Source organism: Salminus brasiliensis, chromosome 8 (genome assembly GCF_030463535.1).
Source record: "Salminus brasiliensis chromosome 8, fSalBra1.hap2, whole genome shotgun sequence".
Classification (NCBI taxonomy): Eukaryota; Metazoa; Chordata; class Actinopteri; order Characiformes; family Bryconidae; genus Salminus; species Salminus brasiliensis.
In genome coordinates, this window is record NC_132885.1 from 42,699,740 (window position 1) to 42,726,822 (window position 27,083).

Below are 27,083 nucleotides of genomic sequence, written 5' to 3' on the forward strand. Positions count from 1 at the left end.
ACTGTTTGCCCAATTGAAATGGAAGTGGGCGTATCCTAAAAAAATCATGCAACTAAAATCTATGATCTTTTATTTTAGAAACGACAGCAGAAAAGTCTCATACACGTTTGAGCCAAAAGCAAAACTTTCAGAAATAAAACAACAGTTTACCCTGCTGCCCATGTGGTCGACAGAAAGCGTCAGCTTATAAATCCCTTTCCAACTGGACGAAGATGGTGGTTAACTCCCCACAGATGACTTCAGCGTAGAGTTCACATCCGTTCGGCTCTGCTGATACAGCGGATCCTCAGCAGAGCTGGTGGACGCTCCTTGTTGCGAAAAAGAAAAGGTCAAAAGAACCAGAAAAGGTAACATTTCACTAATTTTTCTTGAAGAAATCAAATCAAACATTGTTGGCTTCTCAGAGAGCAGATCTAAGCTAAAACAGGAGAGGAATAACTATATACAAGGACAGACTTGGCAGAAGGACGAAACGACGACAGCAACAACGAAAAACGAACCCAACGGAATGTGGTTCCCTGCAGCGTCGCACTGCAAAAGGACACGTGGAGTTTTACACTGCGGTGCTTTTGGGGAACTGAGCCTGGTCTGTTAGTGATCAAGGATGCTAGCCTACCGTAGATACAGACAGTTTAAAGGGCTGTGTTGGACGACATCAACACACTGCAGATGTGACTACTGGTTTTGAAAAGATCCCGTCACCCAGCATAGCAAAACGTCGCATACCGATTTCTCGTTAATGACAGTGTTGGTTGGTTGTTTTTTTTATGGGAACTTACAGTACCAGAGCTTTGAGGCCACAGCTGCGACCGCGGCTTCACCAGAACCTTCGCTGAAAGATCACGAGCTACAGTAATGGGTGAGATAGAAAAACGCTGGCCAACTTGCCTCGATTCAGAGTTCGTAAATAAATAACCGCCATCTGTTGGGACTTCCTGAGGACTGGCGAAGTTCGGCGAAGTTCAATATCTGAACACGTTTTTAAACAAATGTTTACATTTCTTTGCAATATAACAGGCCGTCATTGGGAGGTTGTTTGATTTCGGGGCACGTTGTAAACCGAAGCGTGATGGGAAGGTCCGAAACGTCAGCAGTGTGCCGAGGAACAGACGGGTAGCTGGTCAGCATACAGCTGGAATTTTGGCACGTGAAGCAAATGGAACAAAAGAGTCTTTAGAAGCGGAACAACACTAAGAGCTGCAGCTTTTCGCACCTTATCCTATGCTATATACATTACTTTAGTCTCTAAAATAACACTATTCCGAGTGAGAAATGGGATTGCTGCCAATTCAAGGCAATCGCCCTTAGGAGCTAAGCTCTTTGGATTTACGGTACGAGCGCTCAATGCATGGCACAGATATTTACACTGCACTCTGATCTCTTCCGTCAGGATTTAAGCCGTGCAAGCCTGTGACTCTGAGACATGGTTGTTATTTTGACTTTTTTTTTATCTGTTTGATGTGCAAATTGCAAATCTGCCAATGTAAAATCAGAAGAAACGGCGTTGAGATCAATGGAACAAAGAAACAGCAATCAATCACTAGAACTGTAAAGAGGAAGTGCGTGGAGTGGTACCCAGGTCTTTCAGTAAAAGATGGGATACTGATCTCTGAAATCAAGACGGCCAAGGACGTCACGGCTAACGCTACTATTGCTTCTAAAGGCTTTTTTCGTTAACTGAAGATAATGGTCCTGGGTCGCACCGGAATTTCCTGTACCTTTGTGGTCGCTTCTCTATTGTCACATCGCTTCCCTCACCAAAGAGATCAGGATGCAAACCATGGGTCTTCATTTACCATATAGAGTACGAGAGATTGAAGAAGAGCTTTTTGCTCGAACAGTTCGGTTGAGCTTGACTTGTTGCGCCATAGATGTGAAAATCAATACATTCACTGTTCACATTATACAGGTTAATCAAGGAGCTTGACGTCACGCAATTCAATAGTAAGAGTCAGTAACAAAATAACACCTGCAAGCGTTTGTACCCAAACACCAGGGTGCGCTCTCTTTCACTTAAATAATTTGTTGCTTGTAGAGTACAGTCATTGCCACTGAGTTATACTCTGGTGGTGGAGTGTCCGTGAGGGAGGCCGGTATTGCTGGGAGTGCTGTTGGCGTATGTGCTAAAGGGGTGGTACGAGGACTGTATCCCCGACAGCGAGTTGGGGATCATGGTTATGGTGTTCGGGGTCATGAGGGGGATGTCGTCCGGGGACCGACGCAGCGTGAGGGCGTAGTCCGGGGGACAGGTCAGCCTGAGCATGTCGTGGCCTTGCAGCGACTCGCAGTCGTGATCATGGTCGTGGTCCAGTTGCTTCATCTGCAAGGACATCAACTCCTCGCTCGGGACTCGCGGCACATCGTTGACGAGGTTCCTGGGGGGACTCAGCCGCCGGCTTGACTCCAGGCGGTGCTTGTCCTTCTTGTAATAGAGAGCGGCAAAGGCCAGGATGTTCAAGAACAGCAGGGACGCTCCGACAGCGATGGTAACGCTGAGTTCGGTGGAGTAGTCTCTGGCTTCGATGATCACGGTTCCGTCGTCGTGGTCCGGAGTCTTCTGCTGGTCCGGGGCCTGCTTGGTGTTGCCAGGGGGAATGGCAGGGTGCCGAGTGGTCGATGGCCAGAGCTTGTTGGACAAACGCTTGGTGTACGAGAAAGGGGTCGTGTCCTGAGGCGGAATCTTGGTGGTCGACGACACGTAGTGGAAAAGTTCGTTGATGTTGTGCAAGTGTGGCACCAGCTCCAGCCAGAAAGCGACCTTGGTGGCCCTGTAGTGGTCTCTGACCCGTGGCTTCAGACCAATGTGCAGGTAGAGCTGGTCTTTAGGGTTGTACTTGGACCATGCCACCTCTTCGAAGCGATTGGGCTTAGTGTGTATAAATTTTGTATCCTGGGGAACTGGTTGATTGGGGTCCCTGAAATGACAGACAGAAGAAAGGAATTCTGTTAAAAGCTAGGCATGGGTTAAACCACTGGTACAACAACCATCTGTGTGATAATACCCTGACTGTGTGTGACGGTGAACATCACTCACCCAGTTTTGGCAAAGTTAGTCCAGTAGGTCATAACCACAGCACTCAACATGACATCGTTCTTGGAGAAGTTACAGCTGAAGAGATCGGTTGGGCCAATCATCGGGATCCCGAATACGTACGGAAGCTCATCTCCATGCGCGGAGTCTGCCCAGGCAGGCTTCATTTCGCTCTGGCAGTGGTGGTAGAATGCGTAGAAGTATGTGGGCGAACCGTACTGAGCGTGTAGGTCCGCCGTGGCCACAGCTGGAGCCACCCACTGGTGGTCCGTAAAGAGAGCAACCAGTGTTTTGCGCCGCGTTTCTGGATTCTCCTTATCCGCCCAATCCGTGTACATGAACTTTATGGTTTCCCTCAAGGTGTCCTTCCCTTCCGGGTAGCCGTACAGGTTATCAACGAAATCCGATATGGCAAACTCAAAGTCGTTTCCGCTGACCCCGTCCTCGCTGTCCACGATACCGTCCACAAACTTGTACCCCTCTCCCTGATTCACACCCAGCATGATGTCGTAGTTCAGGAACTCGCCTTGCTCCATCAGGATCTGCGGGTCATCCGGAATGACGTCTCCGTCAATCACAGGGCCGAAAGCGATGTGGTACTTGGCAGGCGTGATGCTCTGCTCAATGAGTTCCTTGTAATTCTTGTTCTGGAGGCACTGGACCAGCTCGACAGAGTCGTCCTCATTGCAGCCCACCTTCTCGGCCAGCATGCGCGTGTATTTGACCGGCTGGTAGTTCACCGCCCAGCTGGACAGGGCCGTGCCGCTCTGAATGATTGCTTTTTGGAAGAGGTCTGGAGGACAGATGGACGAGACTGTTAAACAGTGCTAACGGAAAGCAGGTACTGAAGAACACCTAGGTCAGCAAAAAAATCTAAAAATCTCAATTTACACTGAGGGAGCAGAGCAGCCCATGTTTGGTGTCTGAATTCTGCCCGGACTTTAGTCCATTCCAGCATTTGCATGAAGCTCTTTATATTAAATCTTCAACTGTAATTTCGGTCAGTTAGTGTAAACAGGAGCATACCTTCTGAATAGTGTGACAAGGTCAGTAGGCTGACACACGAAGCTCCAGCTCCAGACCCGAATATGGTCACTCTGCGAGGATCTCCGTTGAAAGCCTGAATGTTCTCCTTCACCCATCTGAGAGCCTGGATCTGGTCCAGCAGCCCATAGTTCCCCTTGGCTGCTTGGTCTCCTGTGCTCAGAAACCCTGAAAAACAGATTACAGCGTTGTTCACTGCTACTAATGTGCAGCCACAGAAACTCCTGCAAGGATTCATGAATTAGGGTTCAAGTCTAAACTGCTCCTGGAGACTGTAGTGCTCCTAACCAGCAAAGCAACAGAACTGTCTGCGGCAGTGGAGAGAGGAAGGACGTTTCTAAAATGCAGGTCTGTAAATTCAGGAAACAGAATGGAGCCATATACGTCGAGTTTATCAGTCAGTGGATTTCTGTATCTGTCAGCATCACATTTTCCCTCTGGAGGTTCTCCTGGACTCCTACAGTCCAAATAGTTTGCTGAGGGGGTTGGGATGAAAGACAGAGGGTTAGGATGAACAGAGGACAATACCTTACTATGAGACTCAGTGTCCTCTAGTCTTTCCACCTTCATCCTGAATCTGCCTGCCTCATTTTCTTACTCTGGCCCCACCCCAGAGGGGCGACTACAGGTGAGCCCAAATAGGTCATATTGCCACTAGGGATCCCACCTGAATTCCAGTTGTCTACAAAAAAGACATTTTCTTTACTGGACAGAAAATGTCCCAGAACCAAGACTTTCCCCACATTAGCAGTTTCTGATGTTTGGACTGGACTTGCAGTGGAATACCACTAGCAGATGTGTCAAGTAATGAAGTACAAATACTTTGTTATCTTACTTTAGTAGAAATGTTGGTTCTCTAAACTTTACTGGAGTAATTATTTATTTTTATTTTTCTTCTACTTCTTACATTTACCCCCAATTATCTGAACTTTCTCCTCCTTACATTTTAAAAACAGCCTCGTTCTCCTATTTCATTTCCCTTTGTTTTAATTCCGGCTCGTCATCAATAAAAACCCTCTCCAGATAAATCTCTCCATCCGGAAAGTGAGAGTCTGATCCTGATTGGATGAGAAGTATAAACAGACTCCATTCTGACTCCCTATTGGTTTATAAGAGATCATCACACCTGCACACGTCCCGTCACTCTCCAGCGAGCTCACAGCAGACGTCTGTAGTCTAGTATGAAGACTGTGTCTGTGGCAGAGGCTCAAGAGAGCTGCAGTGAAACGTCCCGACTGAGCCCCACATTTACATTCCAATAAAGCTTATTGATCACACGCCTCTGAAGTCTGACTTTCTGCAGCTTTACAGAACTTCTAGACAACGACTCCTCATATTTTCCTCCATGAAGCTCATGTTGATGCTCAGTAGAGCACAGAGACGCTCCTTTAATAGAGCTGATATTACTGAAATGCTTCATTTTTAATGGGCAGATCTGCAGCTGAAACAGGAGCCTAGTGCAGCCCAACATTTTTAACATCAACATTTTAATAGAACATTCTCCTCATTATGGCTTTTAGAGAATTTTTTTTTTTTTTTTTTGGGGGGGGGGGGGGGGGGGGGATAGTGCACTATAGACCCCTGTGGCGCGGCCTAAGCTTTCAGCCTTTGTTTTCCTTCCATTACTTTTACTTTTCTACTTGAAGTCGTTCTGAAACCAGTACTTTTACACTTTTACTGGAGTAAAAAGCTTCAGTTGATTCTTCAGCTTCTATAGAAGTCTTTTAAACCCTCGTATCTCCACTCACTTCTACCTGAGGGATGAATGTCAATACTTTTGACACCTTTGACCACTACATTCACCTAGCAACACCCTAGCAACCACATTTAAGAGAGTGAAATGATGGAAAGGTGCACCCTAGGATGGGAAACTGGTAGGACCTCTGATCCACCCAGGCATTGCCCACTTAAAAATAACGGTACCCGAAAAGGGTTCCTTACACATTTACATAGCAGAACCGCTGTTGGTTTAATCAAACTGCTCCAGAGGCCGGTTCTTTAGAGAACCACACTCAGTCATGAAACGGTTTAAAGTTTAAAGGCACTTCATAACGGCAACCTTTTAAATCTAACATTGTCGTGTGGCGTTTCCTCACACTCACAGATCCCTTTCTCAAACAGGGTTCTTTAGGGTTCCTCGATGGTATCCCTTTTTTCAGAGTGCCTGATTGCCCACACCTTGTTTTGTCCCTCGTTTGTGGACTCGGGCTGTGTCGAGCATCATCTGCATTGCTGAGTCATCTTTTCTGCTGCTATTAGCGCCTGCTTTAACCCTCACCACGCTGGTTTGTGGAACAGCTCACTCAGCAGGAGCGCTGTAGTTCATTCACTCTCATTACAGCATACCGTAACACACCGTGTGACCAAATGTTTGTGGACACACCTTCTAGTGAATGCATTGCTGACACAGATGTGCAAATGCACACACATACACACACACACATACACAGCTTGTCTAGTCCCTGTAGAGAAGAAGTACTGCCAATAGAATAAGACTCTCTGGAGCAGATCAACATCATGACCCTATTGGCTCCATGCTGCCTAATAATGCCAGGCGTGGGCTAGAGGGGTATAAAGCCCCCCCAGCATTGAGGAGCTGTGGAGCAGTGGAGGAACTGTGTTCTCTGGAATGATGGTGGAGGAGCTCCATCCAGTACTTTTTCAGAAGACTTGTGTAGCTTCACTGGAGGGTTTGGATAGGAGATATATATTATGGGTTGTATCCGTGTTGTTGTAGTCATGGCGACCAACGCCTGCTTCTATTCACCTCCGCCCTAACTCTGAGCTCTGCAGGAATTTTAGGCGATTTCCCCTTTAAGGTGGGCCGCTACATCTTAAACAGACAGAGCTACAAATTGACTTTGGCTTTCATTTGCGTCACGGTCGTTAATAAATTCGCTGCTAATTCGAGGAGGTGCAGGGGTAGTAATTTACACTGCTGCAGTGGTGCTTTGTGCCTCGTCTGATTAATCTGCCTTTTAAGGACATGACTGTATGATCAATTACACCTGATGATTCCGTCTCGCCAGATGGCGTGTCTCTCCATATCTGAGCTGAACTGCTGCCTGTTAGTACTGCCACACAAACCAGCTGAAAAACCTGCAGCCCAAATACATACGTGCAGAAAACTCTATAGACTTACAGTGCTTTCATCAGGACACTGATTTAACGGGCAGTGAAGAGTATTCCTGCTGTAGTGAGAACTCACCTGTCAGTCCAGTTATCAGCGAATTAGATTTCATTTTTTTCCTATGAATGAATATTTAATATTCACCCTATATAATATTCAGTTTAGCCCCACCCATTCAGCCTGCAGCAGTTTAGCCCCACCCATTCAGCCTACAGCAGTTTAGCCCCACCCATTCAGCCTACAGCAGTTTAGCCCCACCCATTCAGCCTACAGCAGTTTAGCCCCACCCATTCAGCCTGTAGCATAGATAGACTGACTTCATTGATCCCAGGCAGGTTGCTGAAATGCTGAAGATCTAAAGAGCCTGCACTGCTTTCCAAATACCATACCTGGAGCCAGTCAGAACAGAGCTGATTTACATATATCAGTCTCAAAGGCACAGGGTGTTTGATTCTAAAGGATAAAGAAAGTTTGAAAATGGCTAATTAGGTACTTTCTTCGTTAGGTTGGGTTATAAAAAGTGTAAAACTTAAATATTAAAGAGCTGAGGTGGAACACTGTTACTTTGATACTCATGTACAAGTAAAGTGAAACTGACTGGATTCTAATCTGATACGTCTGTCAATTTAACCTAATGTAGCATTTTTAAACTATGAAGCCAATTAAGTTCTCAAAAAGTCACACAAAGCCACCTCTTTATGACCTCCTGACCCTGAATGATGTTATTTCTGCACGAGTCCAGGGCAACGTCCGAACCTCGCTCAGAGGGGATGTGGCTTGGCGGGTGGCGTGGCTAATTCCAGGGAGGCATCAGCGCCAATCCCCAAATTGAATGAGCCCTGGGTAACCTTCACCCACCGTGCATAAATCACCTCTCCCCAGCCGGCCTTTTGATAAAGGTTAATTGAAATCCCCTTTTGTGATGTAGGACTTTTTTTTGCCTGGACAATTTATTCCAGGGTCATCTGCGCTTGTGGGGGTGTTTTTTCTTTTTGCAGTCCTTTAATGAGGCATTGACCCGTGCGGACACGAGGCTCGCTCCGGACCTGATTTAAAGGTTTGGGATTATCTCTGAAAGCTAAATCGCAATGACTCGATCGCTGAATCACGGAGCGACGCCTGTGTGAAGAAGAACCTCTTTAATGTGATCTGCAGTGATGTACGCTCTAACGGCGGACCTTCTGTTACTCTGCTCTCTGGCCTCGCTAAACCTGGCAGTAACGTACGAGCTGGCCGGTCCGATCACAACTACACCCGCCCCAAAGTTCTAGCCGGCAGTTAATCCCGTCTAATTAACTGTGTAGCTTCTAGTGTAGAACCGTGACTATCAGAATACTGGAGCTCGGCCTTCAGTTCAGAACACAAACGTCAAAATTACCCAAGTGCTAATTTCTGCTATGGGATTTTAGTAGTATGTTAGCCCTAAGCTAATAATGGTGCTCTGGAACATGTTTGGTGGTTCTAGATTAAACAGGAACATTCAAACATTAACCTGTCATCTGCAGTGGAACCGTAGTTCTGTACACACCTGACTGGAACCTATCTAGAACTTCATGTAGAACTAGGGTGATGTTTACTCTGCACACACTACTACTTATACTTGCAGCCTATCTAGAACCTCCAGAAGGACTAGAGTGATGTTTATTTTTTTCTCACACCCAAAGCCTATCTAGAACCTCCAGAAGGACTAGAGTAATGCTTTTTTTTCTCTCACCCAAAGCCTATCTAGACCCTCCAGAAGGACTAGAGTAATGTTTATTCTATTTCACACCCTTTATTTATAGCCTTTATTTTTACCAGTAAACCTCCAACCAATAGGAGAGCTGGTTTAGCGGGATCTGCCCAGATACCACTGGGAGAACCATCCTGATTGGACAGTTTAACCCTTTAGTTTCCAGCAGAACTGAATAGTGTAAAGATTAAGCTTGCAGCACTTGCTTTTTGACTTTTGCCACAATACAGGGCAGCCAGTCAGAGCAGAGCTTATTTACATACATATTTCAGTCTTAAAGGCACAGTAACAGAAACAGTCGGAGGGATAAAGAGGTTTGAAAATAGTCGTTTTAAAAGGAATGATAAACAGTGCAGGATACGGGCCCGTTAATCCTTCTGTGCGTACTGGAGATGGGACATATCAGCGAAGGAGCGCCACCATGCTGTGCTATAGCATTAACAAATTAGCATAGTTGTTCCACACTGAGCCTCAACAGATGACCCCACGCCGCGATGCTCTGCCCGTTCATTTTCCCAGACGCACTTCTTCTAATCTCACATTTGTAAACGTTATGAGAGGATCAAGCTGTAGGTGGCGTCGCTTCTGTCTGTGAACATCATTTACTTTTCTCTCTCTCTCTCGCTCTCTCTCTCTCTCTGTCTCTCTCTGTCTCTCTCTCTCTTTTCCGCACTGGCTCAGAAGCGCAGTGGTGGGTTTGCCCTGGGGAAGTTATGCACATATTTTTCGCAATAGCAGGTCTTTCGCGCTCGCTCTCGCTCTCAGCGGGGTCAGGAGAGAACAATGGAATATTAACAAATGAAGAACAAACAAACTCGGTTCTGTCTGACGGTCAGAGAACAGCATTATTCTGCACATTTCAGTTCACACTGCTCATTATCCTTAAAGCTCCACCCACCGTACAGCTCCACCCACTGTAAGCTCCGCCTTCCTTATAGCCCCACCTACCTTAAAGCTTCACTCTACAGATGTCTAGTTACAGACTGGAGCTCTATCTGTTATCAGACTCTCTCTACCCCATTCGTTACTGGTCAGTTTCTGACCACAGATATTGTTGGTGTGGTGGATCGTTCTTAGCACAGCAGTGATGCTCTGTAACTTTACGTGGTCTGACAGACACTCGGTGGCTGAGCTGCTCTCTGTGAGCTGTTCCTCCTAAACTCTTCCACTGTTCAATAATAACACCACTCACAGCTGATGGAGGAAGATCTAGGAGGGAGGAGATTTCACCAGCTGACTTGTTGTTGTTGGTGCAGCGGTGTCTCCTATTACATACAGAACCACGCTGGAGCTCAGTGAGCTCTTCAGAACCTCCCATTCTCTCACTGATGTGTGGAGGAAAGACAGACTGCAGGGCTAGAGGCTGGAGTTTATATACCTGTGGCTGAATGGGACTGAATCACACACCTGAATTCAGTGATTAAGAGGTTAAGATCAATGTAGCTTTGCTATATTATTATACTAAATCATATGTAAATATATGAGGGATGAAGCCGGAGCTTCACTGAACTGACCTAAAACGCCGAGCCGGTAGTTGATGGTGACCACAATGACGTTTCCATAGCTTGCAAGGACGCTGCCGTCAATCATGTTCCCCGTGCCTTCCACATATGAGCCGCCGTGAATGTACACCATCACCGGCTTCAGTCCATCATCATTGTGCATGTCTGAAACACAGGAGGAAGGAAAACACTGTCAGGTAAAAGAGCTTCATGCTTCGCGTCTCATCAGCCAGTAACCACAACAATAACTGTACCGTATTCAGCGGCTTCAAGTTGCACACACTGCTGACACAGATGTGCAAATGCACACACACTAGTGCCTGTAGAGAGGTCCTGCAGCAGCAGTGTTGAGTCCAGGCAGTGTGAGGGACCTGAGCAGGACGCCTGAAGCTCATCCCTGTGCGCGGGACAGGATGAGTCTGACGGGTTTAGAAGGATCTGAAGTCCCTCAGCTGTTCGCTCTGACCTTTCTGCTGCACTGTAGCGCCGGCGCGGCTCAGACAGCGCAGATGTAATCACACACTCACACACTTTACGTTCCTGATCAGGCCTTTTTTAGGGGCAGATTAGCATATAGATGAATGCCGGGTCCCCTGTGGGGGTTTTAGAGGTTATCAGGCGACAAAGAAGCTGTATGGAAAACAAGCCTGGGCTCCCGGGATGAAAAAACACACGAGGAATTCAACCCTGCGTTCCTGCGTTCCTGCGTTCCTCCGGGGTATACATTTAAACACACTTCCTTACAGGATCACTTTACAGCCACATTACTGAGCATCTGAGCTATCTATCTATCTGCATATCTGTCTGTCTGCCTATCTATCTGTCTATCTATCTATCTATCTATCTATCTATCTATCTATCTATCTGTCTGCCTATCTATCTATCTATCTATCTATCTATCTGTCTGTCTGCCTATCTATCTATCTATCTATCTGTCTATATATCTGCCTGCCTATCTATCTGTCTATATATCTATCTGTCTATCTATCTATCTATCTATCTGTCTGCCTATCTATCTATCTATCTATCTATCTATCTATCTGTCTGTCTGCCTATCTATCTATCTATCTATCTATCTATCTATCTGTCTGTATATCTGTCTGTCTGCCTATCTATCTATCTATCTATCTGTATATATATCTGTCTGCTTATCTATCTATCTATCTGTCTATCTATCTGTCTGTCTGCCTATCTATCTGTCTATATATCTGTCTGTCTATCTATCTGTATATCTATCTGTCTGCCTATCTATCTATCTATCTATCTGTCTATATATCTGTCTGTCTGCCTATCTATCTATCTATGTCTGTTTGCCTGTATGTCTGTCTATCTGTCTGTTTGTATACCTATCTATCTAGCTGTCTAGACCCAACCAACCCAGCTGTCTATCTATCCATCTATCTATCTATCTGTCTGTATATCTATCTGTCTGCTTATCTATCTATCTATCTATCTGTCTATATATATGTCTGCCTATCTATCTGTCTATCTGTCTATCTATCTGTCTATCTATCTATCTATCTGTCTGTATATCTGTCTGTCTGCCTATCTATCTATCTATCTATCTATCTATCTATCTATCTATCTGTCTGTCTGTCTGCCTATCTATCTATCTATCTATCTGTCTGCATATCTGTCTGGCTGCCTATCTATCTGTCTATCTATCTATCTATCTATCTATCTATCTGTCTATCTATCTGTCTGTATATCTATCTATCTATCTATCTATCTATCTATCTGTCTGTATATCTATCTGTCTGCTTATCTATCTATCTATCTGTCTATCTATCTATGTCTGTTTGCCTGTATGTCTGTCTATCTGTCTGTTTGTATACCTATCTATCTAGCTGTCTAGACCCAACCAACCCAGCTGTCTATCTATCCATCTGTCTATCTATCTGTCTGTCTATCTATCTGTATATCTGTCTAACTATCGTGTGTCGTGCTATTTTTGAAGGTCTTACAAGGTGAAGCTGAAGGGCAGGTGGAGGTCAACTGCAGGGTGTATTAGAGCACAATGCTAATGTAAATACGGTTATCTGGTAAAACCAAATACCGCCCCCACCAATGTCACATCCTCCAACCACGGCAGCATCCGAGTGACTCGGGCTGGAACGCCGGCCTCCCCCTGACTCATAGAGTACAGCGTGACTAAGCCCAGCGCTCGCACACACACACACACACACACTGCGCTGACACTGGGCTGCTTCCTGCGAGGCCACCTTCACCAGAACCAACCCTCGGTTTGAAGGCGGGAGTCATCTGAGAGCGTTCTAAACATGCAGTGGCTTTGCTGCTGCTACTACAGCGAGGGCTATGTTTAGAGCGTGATTCATGGCGTGATGTCGCCCTGGGACGTGCGCTGCATTCCCATGACTTGGAAAAAAAACACACAACACGAACACGAGAGAATCCCGTCTGCACGGACGCAGATAAATCCTGCCGACCCTCCGGGGGAACTAATTGCGCCTCCCTTTGTCTACGGTAAATATAAACGGGTACTAAATGGGAAAAGCGCTAATGGGATCATGACAACATCCCAGTATTTCACCGGGAATAATGGCATAATATCCAGCCCCGAACGAAGCCATTGTCTCCCGTTCGCGGCGCCTCTCGCACCTCTCGCGCCCCCAGCCGCTAATGAAATGCTCACGATCACCTGGCGGGAAAAAAGCGGAGCGGAGACAAAAGAGATGGGCTAAATGAAATGCTAATTTTTGGGTGGAGAAAAGAAAAGAATGAAGGGTTTAAAATAACGGCTCTGCAGTCAGAGCTTTTCCTTCTTTCCTGCTCTTTTGTAAAGTAAAGCCAATAAGAGCGAAGTAAACTGCTTAAGCAGGGCGAGCGTCTGGTGTGTATCTATGTGAATACACAACCAGAGACGTACAACATACACTGGCCTACATTCCCAAATACTTCACTGTGAACCCAACAGGAAGACACTGCTGCCCTCCTAGATTCTAAAAGAATGCAATAAACACCGTATTTCCATCCTCTAACCCTGATCAGCCAAAACACTGCCAGCTGACATGAAGAACACTGCTGATCTGGCTCCAGTGTTTCCTGGCTGTCGAGGAGTGGATCTACATATTAGACAGCGAGTGAACAGTCAGCTCTTGAAGGTCATGGTCAAGGTGTGGAAGCAGGAAAAATGGACAAGTGTAAGAATCTGTGATGTTCTAGACAATGACTGGGTCAGAACATCTCCAGAACATCAGGCAGATCTTGTGGGGTGTGCTCGTTATGCAGTGCTCAGAGGAAGGACAACCAGTGAACTAGGGACAGGGTCATGGGCACCCAAGGCTCTCAGTGATGCTCATGGAGCGCCCGTCCACCTCACAGCTTACAGGACTTCTTAAAGGATCTGCTGCTAATGTTAGTTAGGGGTCTGGTGGAGGGGGGCCTGCTCAGTATTAAGCTGATTGGCTATAATAAAATGATTCCTTATCTGTGAGCATGATGTCCTGTGTCCCCATCAGAGCATCACATCTAATGCCATTTCAGAACCGAAAGTCTGGAAACGGTCCTATTTGCTGTCAAATAATGATAAATGATCCCCATTACTCTTCCGGCGCACCAGGACACTGCCGCCAGAACTGTGGTCTTCACTGAATATTCAGTAAGACGTGGATACTTAGGAGTTTTTTAACTCCTGTGGGCTAAAAAAGAACTTCAGTAAAAAGTCTGAGGTCCAACTCCTGGAGTGCTGAGCTCCCCTACAGACCTCCGAAGTCAGGGCTGTATCTGGAAGTTTGGGTCTAAGCTGGATTTCTCTGTGAGGGGCTTTAGAAACTCTCCTCCATCTCTCCCTGCGGTAAACACACAGGTTCCAAAGCCCGATCGTTCAGTCCTGCAAACATGTCCCCCCCAATGTCTCCACGTCCTGTGAATTAGGAGCTCATTAAGGAGCTAAAACACAAATAATACTACAGCCATGCTACAAGCTAAGCTAACACTGCTAAACTGATTGCTACTAAACTAACAGCAGCTCTTCAAACTGTTGCCTAAACCTGCTAAAGCCTCTTAACTCCACACTGGATGGAGATCAGGGGTCTTTATGTGGTGAGGTTCAGTCTTAGGGTCAGTAATGACTAGCTTCCATTATTTCTTCAGCAAGTTTCGGCCTTCGACCTTTCATTTAGGCCTCAAACGTAAGTTGGGAGTAAATGTGGGGAAAATGTAGGGCTGTGTCCTCACAGGAAGGTCTGAGTAGGTGTTCGCGGGCTTCTGTTGGCAATGCTATCTTACGATTAGCCTCCTGCCTGCGGTTCTCTGAACAGCAGGCCGTTCCTGTAGTGCGAGGGTTATTGCAGATTTTGAGGTTTTAAAAGCTTTCTGTACAGCTTTGGGAAATGCTTTACTCTAAAACGTATCGGCCGTCCCCAGCTGATCGCTGAATGCTAAGTAGGTACGCTCTTCTCTGAGATATTCCGCTTTGGTGATTTACGCTACGCTAACTCTCCGTGCTGCAGTTCTCATCGGAATTCCTTCCTTCCAGCCTCCAAATTGCTTTGTTTTCTACAACAGAAGTCTCTGAAGGTGGTTTACACCTGCCTACTCTATTGGGAGGAGCTGCTGACTTCTACCTTTACTTTAATTTACTTTGAATTTCAGGGAACAACACATGAGGCAGCCCTGCTGAACAGCACAGCCTGGTCAGCTCAGACTCAGGGGTATTTTTGCAGTTTAGCTGGTCTATCAGCATGCCCAGCTTGACCAGACTACTCAACTAGCACAACCAAGCTGGTTGACCAGCATGACCAGCATGCCTAAAAAGGCAAAGCTAGATGATGGATATGACCAGCATGACCAAGCTTGATGGTGGTTAACCAGCTTGGTCATGTTGGTCATGCTGGTCATATCCATCATCTAGCTGGTCAGCCAGCTTGGTCGTGCTAGTTGACTAGTCTGGTCAAGCTGGGCATGCTGATAGACCAGCTAAACCAAGCTGGTTGATAAGTATGACCGACATCCCACCATCCACAACAGCATGACCAAGCCAGTTGACCAGCATGAACAGTCTGGATTACCAGTATAGGGTATGTTCTCGCGTGTATGCTCATGGCAGCTTTTTGACCACCTTGACCATCACAGACCAGGTCAGACTATCAGAAACCAGATATCAGCAGAAGCTGGTCTTGAGCTGGACTTTTTTTTTAATCTATAAAAAATGCCTTTCAGTCAAGTCGTGTGTATGAAACACACATGCCCAAAATACATTCATAAAATGTGACATTCTTCATATCTGCCCTCTCATTTAATCCAGGTCTCCTGAGGAATAAACTTCAATTTTATGCCGCTGCAACATTTTGCTTGATTTATCAGTCCTCTAAAGGCCTTTCACTCAGCCTACACTGCAAAACACCATGTCTGGGTGAGCGAAATCACTGTAAATCTAATCAATAAGTCTAATACTTCTTTGTTATGAAACTGCTGTAAGAATATTATTATTATTATATTATTATATCTTCCACTGGCAGATCATTTGCATATGCAGAACCTTCTGCTCCTCAGAAACCTGACCGCTGATGAAGGGCTAGAGGGCGAGGCATTTGGGCACGTATATATCTCAAAGCTGGGTCACGCAGTCTTTGCCAAATTAGCCATAACATTTAAACCACCCTTCCACTGACCATCAAGGCATGGACTCACCGAAGACCTCTGAAGGTGTCCTGCTGTGGTGTCCAGCCCAAGACTAATGTTAGCAGCAGATCCATTAAGAAGTCCTGTAAGCTGTGAGGTGGGCGGGGCCTTCATGAGCATCAGTGAGAGCCTTGGGTGCCCATGACCCTGATGCTGGCTCATCGGTGGTCCTTCCTTGGAGCACTTTTGGTTGGTACTGACCACTTCATACCGGGAGGAACACCCCACAAGACCTGATGCCTGATGTTCTGGAGATGTTCTGACCCAGTCATTGTCTAGATCATCACAGTCTGGTTCTTGTCAGAGTGTCTCAGAGTCTTTTATCGCTCATTCTCACTGAAGTGAACTGAAAGTTGGTGTGTCTAATCGCTCGCCTGATGCCGGATGCTGATTGCAGCTCCGGATCACGTGTCTATGAATCACTGCTCTTTGTGGGCCTGGATCACTCGAAATAAGGGAAGCGCCCCGCTGCAACAGCTCTGCGTTCCTGTGTTATCATTTGACGAAACAAAGCCCTGTAATCTGACCACTTACCCTTGACTCATCCGCGGTCCTTCTGCAGGCCGGCGTGCTGCTATTACTGTTATTTTCTCTCTCTAATTCGCCACAGAAACTTCCATTAAAGGTCATCTTAAATCGTTAAAAGATCATTACGCATCGATCGACGAGACGTTAAACGAGTGTCCCTGACATTTGTTCGTTACCATCTGTCCCGGTGTCCCTTGAAACGGAGCCAAAGTTCATGAAGTTTTTTTAAAAATTCTGCATTTGTGGACTGTGGATGGAGCGTTATGGTGCCCATGGGGTGCACTGACCAGATGGCAAAGGGTGATTACGCCGGCTCGGATAATCACGCTCAAAAATAAGCTCTGGTCTCTGCCACATAGTTTCACTATGTTGTCCCGCCCCCCAGCTAAAATAGAGGTCTTGATTGGTTCTTCCAATAAGTTTGACTACGTTGTCCCGCCCTTCAACTAAAATGTGGATTTTAATTGGTTCTGCCACTACGTTTAACCATGTTGTCCTGCCCACTAGCTAAAATAGACTCTGATTGGTTCTTCCACTTAGTTTGACTGCCTGATGTCCCGCCCCTCAACTGAAATGAGGATTTTGATTGGTTCTACCCATAAGTTTCACTATGTTGTCCCACCCCCCAGCTAAAATAGAGGTCTTGATTGGTTCTTCCAATAAGTTTGACTACGTTGTCCCGCCCTTCAACTGAAATGAGGATTTTGATTGGTTCTAGTGCAAAGTTTGACTGCCTCTCATCCCACCCTCCAGCTAAAATGGAGGTTTTGATTTTTTTTTGCACTAAGTTTGAATGTCTAATGTCCCGCCCCTCAACTGAAATGAAGATTTTGATTGGTTCTACCACTAAGTTTCACTACGTTGTCCCACCCCTCAGAGTTTGACTGCCTCTTGTCCCGCCCCCAGGTATAATAGAAATTCTGATTGGTTCTATTAGACATCAAGTTTGGCTATTTTGTCCCGCCCCTCATCTGAAATGAGGATTTTCATTGATTCTACCACTAAGTCTGACTGCCTGATGTCCCGCCCCAACTGAAATAATTTGATTGGTTCTGCCACTGAGGTTGACTGTGTTGTCTCACCCCTCCACTAAAATTCAGACTTTGTTTGGTTCTCCCACTCTATGTAAAGACTTGCATTTGTGGTTTCTGACACTGTTTGACTCACTGTTATCTAGAACATGGACCAACATTTGGACACTTTTTCACAGAATACGGGTGGTTTACCTTCCTCTGTGGGCACATAGACGTTCAGGTAGAGGCAGTCTTCATTCTGGTCCTGTACGTAGGTGGCCACAGTGTCCAAGTTGGCTGTAAACCAGACCGGCAGCATGTCGCTCAGCAGGAGCCGGTCCTCTAGGTACTGTGGACACACCGGGGCGAACTGGGTGGCGTTCCTGATGCCAGGCCAGGAAGTGGGCGGCTCCGGGGCCTGGAACCTTCGCTCGCCAGTAGGGGGCAGGGCATAAGGTACACCCAGATACTGCTCCACGGGGCCCAGAATTTCACTGGGCAGCAAAGACCTGAACCCCCGAAGTTTCCCGTAGTTTGTCGTGACCGTTGTGTACTGGACTTGCTGGCAGACGACTGTTGTAAATCCCAAAACTACGACGAAAAGTCCAGAGAAGGTACCCACGGAAGGTTCCCACAAGGGCTTCTTTAGTTCCTTCAGCTTGGACATGGTTCCACCCTGCTTTCCAATCCAAGAAAGAACCAATGATCTCACTCCAGCCGCCTGATGTCGCTTTGACCGACGGCCAGCTCACCAATCAAACGAGTGCCTTTGTTCCTTCCCATGTCAAGGCCTCGGACGTAGAGCCTTTCGCCCTTGAGTGGACAGCAGGAGAGATGGCGTAGTCGGCCCTCCAGGCGCTCTCTGGCACAGTCACTTCCCTGACTCAGTTCCAGTCAGAACGATCATCCTGTGGGAGATAGAGAGGGAGAGGCTAGAGAGGAGGCAGTTTGAAAGAATTATTCGCGAACACGCTCCGCTGGAGCAGAAACACACTCAGGCCTTTGTTGAATTGGTTGAGGATTGTGTTGTAAATCCTGTTTCTCTGTTTTCAGCCCTTCCACATCTCCATCTGCTGCTAGAAATGTGTCTTCTGACAGCCCTGTGCACGTGTGTCGAGGCATGGGACAGATAAAGTCCCAGAAGTTAACGTTCTGGTTTAGGGATTTCAGCATATAAACAAATTTCAGTTCCTAACAAGGCTGATACACTATATGGACAAAAGTATTGGGACACATGCTCATTCACTGTTTCTTCCGAAATCTTTACTGTTCTACTAGATTTTCCAAAGAAAACAGCTCTTCCACTGCTCCACAGCTCCTCAATGCTGGGGGGCTTTATACCCCTCTAGCCCACGCCTGACATTATTAGGCAGCATGGAGCCAATAGGGTCATGATGTTGATCTGCTCCAGAGAGTCCTATTCTATTGGCAGTACTTCTTCTCCACAGGGACTAGACAAGCTGTGTGTGTGTGTGCACTTGCACATCTGTGTCAGCAATGGGTGCAGCTTAAAGCAACTGAATGCATTTATTAGAAGGGGTGTCCACAAAGATTTGGCCATGTACTGTATTTCCGTTAAAATAATGACCACCTAAAAATAATGTTAACTGGGAGTTTATTCAGATATCAACATCTGCCCACGTACTTACGTTCTCCAGTCAGGCATGCTGGTCACATCAAAGAACATGATGTCACACTAAAGGATCTCATTCTGATATATCTTCTGTAAATCTGAGGAACCCTCTGAAGTCAAATAAACACATCCTGAACAAGGCTGAACTAATACTGCTAAAAAAAGATCAAATATTAGACTAATGAGAGATCCTAACATCAAAACATTAGCGCATCAAAATAAATCATATAAAATAAAAAAATGTATCATTTGGCAACGAGTCATAAGTAAAACTCTTGAAGTGTTTTAATCAGTAGAACATCTGCAGTATGTAAATGAGCTTTCCAACCAAAATCTGTTTAATTCATGAATTCAAATCACATTACTCAAATCGTCTACAACCACGTCTGATTAGTGCTCATTCTGGACATCAGTCATTTCTATTAGAACTTCATACTGGATATTAATGTTATTAGAACTTCATGCTGGATATTAATATTATTAGAGCTTCATACTGGATATTAATGTTATTAGAGCTTCATACTGGATATTAATGTTATTAGAGCTTCATACTGGATATTAATGATATTAGAGCTTCATACTGGATATTAATGTTATTAGAGCTTCATACTGGATATTAATGCTATTAGAGCTTCATACTGGATATTAATGTTATTAGAGCTTCATACTGGATATTAATGTTATTAGAGCTTCATACTGGGTATTAATGCTATTAGAGCTTCATACTGGATATTAATGTTATTAGAGCTTCATACTGGATATTAATGTTATTAGAACTTCATACTGGATATTAATATTATTAGAACTTCATACTGGATATTAATGTTATTAGAGCTTCATACTGGATATTAATGTTATTAGAACTTCATACCGGATATTAATGTTAGTAGGACTTTATACTGGATATTAATGTTATTAGAGCTTCATACTGGATATTAATGTTAATAGGACTTTATACTGGATATTAATGTTATTAGAACTTCATGCTGGATATTAATATTATTAGAGCTTCATACTGGATATTAATGTTATTAGAGCTTCATACTGGGTATTAATGTTATTAGAGCTTCATACTGGATATTAATGTTATTAGAGCTTCATACTGGATATTAATGCTATTAGTGCTTCATACTGGATATTAATATAATTAGAGCTTCATACTGGATATTAATGTTATTAGAGCTTCATACTGGATATTAATGTTATTAGAACTTCATACTGGATATTAATATTATTAGAACTTCATACTGGATATTAATGTTATTAGAGCTTCATACTGGATATTAATGTTAATAGGACTTTATACTGGATATTAATGTTATTAGAACTTCATACTGGATATTAATGTTAATAGGACTTTATACTGGATATTAATGTTATTAGAGCTTTATACTGGATATTAATGTTATTAGAACTTCATACTGGATATTAATGTTAATAGGACTTTATACTGGATATTAATGTTATTAGAGCTTCATACTGGATATTAATGTTAATAGGACTTTATACTGGATATTAATGTTAATAGGACTTTATACTGGATATTAATGTTATTAGAGCTTCATACTGGATATTAATGTTAATAGGACTTTATACTGGATATTAATGTTATTAGAGCTTCATACTGGATATTAATGTTACTAGAGCTTCATACTGGATATTAATGTTATTATAGCTTCATAATAAATATTAATGCTATTAGAACTTCATACTGGAACTTCATGCAGCTCTGTCCTGGACTACGGTTTAGAAAGCTGTGCAGTTGCAGAGCAGCAGAATGTAAATGGATCTGTAACGGGTCGTGTTTAAAACAGTGGTTCCAGGCTTTTGAACAGCAGTGTTTATAAGGACGGAGTCGTCATTAAAATGAATTAAATTTTAAAGGGGGAGGGAGGGGGTGGGGGTGGTTTTAGCTGGCAGACTGCAGTGCACTGTCTCTAATGAAAAAGGCCTGCTGTATAAATCAGACAGCCTCCTTCAGCCCTCGTCTATTAATGCTCCAGGCCATTAACACAGCTGTCAGTGGGCCCCCGCAACGCAGCGTGCTGTTAGCAAGATCCGCACCTATTGATTTATATAACCTTCCCTTCAGAGCTACACCTCAGAGGTAGACGGAAAACGACTAAAAACACGGCCAGCAGTCTTTCTAACTGTATAATATGGATATATTACGAATACTGGCCCTCAATTAGCTTAGAACAGCGGGCAGATTGGTCAGGGGTTGGTAGACATTGCTAAAACGTTCATTAAAAGCAATGGAGTTGGATGGAGCTCGGAATTAAAGTGAAAGTAAGCTTATGCTTAACTAAAGCTTTTGCTACACGGCTAGTGTAGCCAAGACGTAATGGAAGCTTATGTATGCCAATTAGCATGGTGCTAAATGCATGTCTAAGTCATCAAAGCGTGTGGAGGTGTTCAGTAATCTGTAATAGACTTGCTCATGTGGTTTCTGACACTGTTAGGCTCACTGTTATCTAGAACATGACCTAACACAAGTTACCACAGCTAAATAAACAGTAGCGTATCATCACTGTCACACAAAAACTCACATCTCCAGTTTTTGCTGTTTTTCACTTTTCTTCATCGTGTGAATCTGCAGCTGTTCTCTATTCTGTATCAGAATTTCTGGATGAATGGACCAATAGAAATGCTCCAAAATGTTTTCCTGCTCCTGTAAAGCTGCCATTTTGAAGATACAGGTTTTTTGCAGGGCAGTTACGTTATGTGTCTATATCTGGTGGTGGTGGCAAAGTGTGCGAAGTTGACTCGTCCCCAAACTTTAATATTTAAACGATGTCACCCCGGAGCCCATCTCGGTCGGATAATATTGAACCGTATCCCCCTCCGCAGGTAATTTCATTTTCAAGGATAATCCATTTTTTCTCCTCGCCGGTCTGAGGAAGAGGAGTATCGAGTGGTCAGCAGGTTTTCAGCCGCCCAAACTTAAATCTGAAAAGCCTTTTTAATTAGTTTCCCCCTTAACAAACCCCGGCGCCGCTGCTCTTGGTAAGCTGTTCACGCGTCTCCGGCACGCTTCCTCAAACTGCTCTCCGCTGCAAATTCCCCTCTGGACTGACACAGTCAATGGTCAGCCGCGACCTCCGAGTGTCAATTACCCGCAAAACTCAATTTGTTCCAAAAAAACAAGCCTGTGGGGCAGAAAGTGGCCTGTAAGCGAGCGCACTGCTTCGGTAACAAATTGCACTTCTTTTCTCAGTGACCTGTGACTTCTCCGAGAAGAGCAAAGCCTTAAAAAATGGACTTTTCATCTGTAAACAGTCGTAGCGTCACCGCTAACGTGAGAAACCAGGCAAAGAATCACATCTACACACCCTCTCACCCTTACCCTAAACACAGCTGATCAGCCCAGACGTGTTACTGTCTTTAGGTTAGCACTGGAGCTACAAGCTAATGTAGCTAACAAGTAATGGAAGCCTATGTACACCAAGTAGCATTCACACACTCTGTAGTGAAAACACTGTCAGGGATCAACACTAGCCACCTGGAGAGGGAGCCGGAGAAAGAGCTGGAGAAGGAGAAGTAGATGGAGATGGAGCTCTAGAAGGAGCTAGAAGAAGCTCTAGAAGGAGCTGGAGAAGGAGCTAAAGAAGGAGCTGGAGAAGGAGCTCTAGAAAGAGCTGGAGAAGGAGCTGGAGAAGAAGCTGTAGAAGGAGCTGGAGAAGGAGCTGGAGAAGGAGCAGGAGAAGAAGCAGGAGAAGGAGCTGGAGAAGAAGCTGGAGAAGGATCTGGAGAAGGAGCTGGATAAGGAGCAGGAGAAGGAGCGGGAGAAGGAGCAGGAGAAAGAACTGGAGAAGGAGCTGAAGAAGGAGCTGGAGAAGGTGCAGGAGAAGGAGCTGGAGAAGGAGATGAAGAAGGAGCAGGAGAAGGAGCTGTAGAAGGAGCTGTAGAAGGAGTTGAAGAAGGAGCTGAAGAAGGAGCTGCAGAAGGAGCTGGAGAAGGAGCTGTAGAAGGAGCTGGAGAAGGAGCTGTAGAAGAAGCTGAAGAAGGAGCTGAAGAAGGAGCTCTAGAAGGAGCAGGAGGAGCTAGAGAAGAAACTGTAGAAGGAGCAGGAGAAGGAGCTGTAGAAGAAGCTGAAGAAGAAGCTGAAGAAGGAGCTGATGAAGGAGCTGGAGAAGAAGCTGTAGAAGGAGCAGGCGGTGCAGTGGGTGGAGTTTGTTACTGTGACGGAGCTTGTGAAGGAATTTGGCAGAAGGAAATGCTAACATTAAACATCTTAAACTCTGCTTTCACAACTCCAATTATTTATTAATTAATTAATTTGTTCATTTATTTGTTTGTATGTTTGTTTGTTTATTTTCAGCACTGACGTATTAAAGCAGCAGAACTCGAGGTTGTGTGTTCTGGTTGTTCTGCTGAAATAACAGTGTGATGAAATACGGGACTGGCCTTCAGCTCGTGTGTTCTTCATCACAGCCGTCCTGTTACTTCACCAGAACACCCCCCCTCCGCTTCTCCGTGTGTGTGTGTGTGTGTGTGTGTGACGGCTTCAGACCATGATGCTTGGCTCCTACTAGAGAACCTTGTTCTGAGCTGAATTAATATGGGCATACTAGCACTGTGCTGATTCACAAGTGGTCAAGCGAGCATCACAATGAACTCTCTCTCTCTCTCTCTCTCTCAGTTAAAGTATCTGCACACTGCATCCAGACACTACAGCACTGATCCCTATACAGTCCTCAAGCTGCTACTGTATTTAGCCATGCTAACATACCCCCTCCATGTTCTAGATAACAGAGAGTCATACAGTATCAGAAAGCCGGTCGGAGGAGAGTCTGAGGATTTAGCACTATGCTAACCTGACTGCATTAGCCTCGTAGCTCCAGTGCTAAAACTAAAGACGCTCAACCTAAACGCCGGGTAAGTTCTGGCTCTCTGATACCAGGGAACGTCATTTCACAGAATTATTGGATTAGAACACTTTCATTAATGTACGATGAATCTTTATGAACACTTATATATATATATATATTAGCGTCTGTCAGCTGAACCAGAACCGTTACAGTGCGATTAGCCATGAGTGCTGGATATCCTGCAGGATCACGGAAAGGCACGCTGTAATTAGATGAACCGTCTTTACATCATCCTCTCAAGAACGTACGTTCTCACCTTCTCAGAACATTACAAACCAAGGTTCCTGGGACATCCAACCTGTTTGTGTAAATGAGGTCAAGGCAATGTTCTCGAGACTGTTCTCCCAGTTTTCTGGGAACGTGAAGCAAACTGGACGTTCCTCACAGTCACGTCACAGTAAAACTACGCTCCCACAACCACACTACGGGTCTAGTTCTGGATAATCGTGGGAAAATGAGATCTATAACACTATAAGTGGAACATACTGTATTAGACTCGGAGGTTGCTGTATGAGTGTCGAGGTCCCAGCTTTGGGCCAGTCTTTCTAAACCCACATATCAGTTCTGCAATGTTGAGAGGAACCTAGGCTAAATGCTATCTAGTACACTCTTCAGGCCATGTTGGTGGAGTTTTATAACCACTGGGTTCTCAGTAAATTTAGTACTCAGCACTGTTCTGTGTTCACATGCTCCTACCTGTCACGTAGGGATGTCCTGATGTTCTAAGAACATTGAGAACACCATTATCAAATATATATTTATGTTCTCAGATCATTACAAGACCATGTTCCTAGAACGTAAGGTCCATGTATCGTTGTAATGATTGTTCTTTTTAATGTTCCCAGAAAGTTAAAATGCTAACTGCTATCTAGCACTCTCTTCGGGCCATGTACTAAAGTAGACTTAGGAAAAACCTACCTGGACGTTCTAATGTTCTAAGAACACTGAGAACACTATTATAAAACATTATATAATGTTCTAGGGATTGTTCTTCTTGATGCTCAGAGAAAGTTAGAAGTGTAGACAATTGCTCGTTTTGATCACACAACCCGAACTGAACGTTTAGAACGTTAGTTGAGTAGACGAGGAGAACGTCGGCCAGTACGGGGTGGAATGGGTGGAATATACTGTAATACTCAGCAACACAGTCCCGAACGAGACGTCCCAAATTCAGCCAGTGTTGGTAAACCCACATGTTGGGGTGTTATCTAGCACACTATCTAGGCCATGCTGTAGGAGTGTTAACCAAACAGCTCTCAGTAAATGTACTCAGTGGCTAATTATGGGTTAAAACCAGCCTAACGAAGGGAGCTTTGTTAGTATAATGAAGACGGTGTAGGCAGTCTATCACCCGTGGTCAGCGTGATGTAAAAAGCTCAGCTCTGACCATTAATTGGCCTCCATTTACTTCATCCAGGGAACCGAAATCCTGCTGAAAGTCCGAGAGCAGTGCACGGTTGAAGCACGCAGAGCACAGAGGATGCATCTACAGCATTTTGCTGCACCAATACCAACCTCATAACCTTGTGCTTGTCTCACACAGTATGTGGTTCTAGGTGAGGTTAGACATGCTGCAATATCCAGCATTTGGGTTCTCTGCTCTCTGTGCCCAGAAAAGGCTGAAAACGCCTCTGACCGATGTCCATAGTACCACCTTGTGGTCTGCAGGCTCAGTGCTGGGGTGAACAGTCCAAATGCCTTTCAGCATGTCTAACCCCAAAACACAGCAAGTCTACATGAGCAATGTGTTTGCAAACCCTGAATTTATGTCGGTTTTGTGCTTTTAGGATCATATTTGAGCAGATCTCTCAACCTTTTCCTGCCTCTCCTGCTTGCCTGTGCCCCCCACAGTTCCTACGCTCCTCTTCTTCTGTCCCATTCTGATGAAGCAGCCAACTATAAAGGTGCTGCACGGCATGTTGTGCAAACACACACCTCTTCTCTAAACCGATACACGTTGTTTTGCTAACGCAACACTGTTATATGGCAATGCACGTGCACAGAAAATTCGAAAATTCATAAATGCATGTGCAAATGCAAATGCACGAGCGTGTTAGTTTTTTTAATGTGTGCAAAATGCATACACACTCTACGCACGCGTCCTAAACGCCTGCACGTTCTATGCAAAGCAAGCCCAAAGGGACAGCAGCAAAAACAAAAGCACAAAAAAACCCTCTCTTGTGCTCGTGCACCCTGCCTGTCTGTACCTGCTCACCTCTACGCTGCTGCTGCACTGCCCTGCAACGAACGAGCGAGCGCGTGCATAGCCCCCCCCCTACACACACACACACATATATGCACACATATGCACACTCCATCACCCCCCCCCCCCAAAAAAAAAACCAACCAAAATCACCATTTGCTCGAAGCAAATAAATAAACATAGAAACGAGCCTCTTCCTTTATTGTGCAGGTTGCCTGATGAGCACATGCACGCACGCGGGTTCTTACCTCTGCGCGAGGGGTCCAGATAATCCCGGGGAAGGTTCTGAAAGGCTCTGCAACGCCAGGATGCAAAAAAAAAAAAACAGCCCCAATAAAGTGAAACTAGCCGCCCATCGCAGAACCAACGCAGTCCAATTGCGTGCCGGTGACGTCACGCGCGCTCCAAATGCCTACATTAGAGCTAATACAGGGAGGATGAGATCTAGAACGCGCGAGAGGTTTCTTCTCCTATCCTGCATTGCACATGATGATGAGGTTCTGAAATGGAAGGGGGAGCAAATGTGAATGGAAAGTGTGAGTCTCTCTCTCTCTCTCTCTCTCTCACCTCCCCCCCCCTCCCCTTCTGCTGCTGCTATTGGGTTGTGTTGGCTGGAGAATCACCAAGCCTGCAGCCAATCAGCCAATAGCTGACCATCGTCCAACAGTATCCCAGGAACCCCCCACCACCCCCCACCCCATACCCCCTCACTCCGGGAGGTGTGTGTTGGACCACCATGGTCAGTTCTCAGCC

The 27,083-nt window shown here is 45.2% G+C and overlaps 1 protein-coding gene across 2 annotated transcripts; it reads right to left on the reverse strand.

Annotated features, from left to right (window-relative positions):
* Positions 1-93: 93 nt before the first annotated feature.
* On the reverse strand, positions 94-26,828 carry nlgn4xb (neuroligin 4 X-linked b). 2 transcript variants are annotated; one of them, XM_072686688.1, is made up of 6 exons: positions 26,579-26,828; positions 17,837-18,531; positions 10,452-10,604; positions 4,058-4,243; positions 3,035-3,824; positions 94-2,915 (listed from the first exon to the last, which is right to left on the reverse strand). In XM_072686688.1, the coding sequence occupies exons 2-6, from the start codon at positions 18,288-18,290 to the stop codon at positions 2,057-2,059; spliced, it is 2,442 nt and encodes an 813-aa protein (XP_072542789.1). In that variant the 5' UTR covers positions 18,291-18,531; positions 26,579-26,828; the 3' UTR covers positions 94-2,056. The 2 variants fall into 2 exon arrangements, with proteins under 2 accessions (XP_072542789.1, XP_072542790.1); XM_072686689.1 differs by lacking the exon at positions 17,837-18,531.
* Between the last annotated feature and the right edge of the window lie 255 nt (positions 26,829-27,083).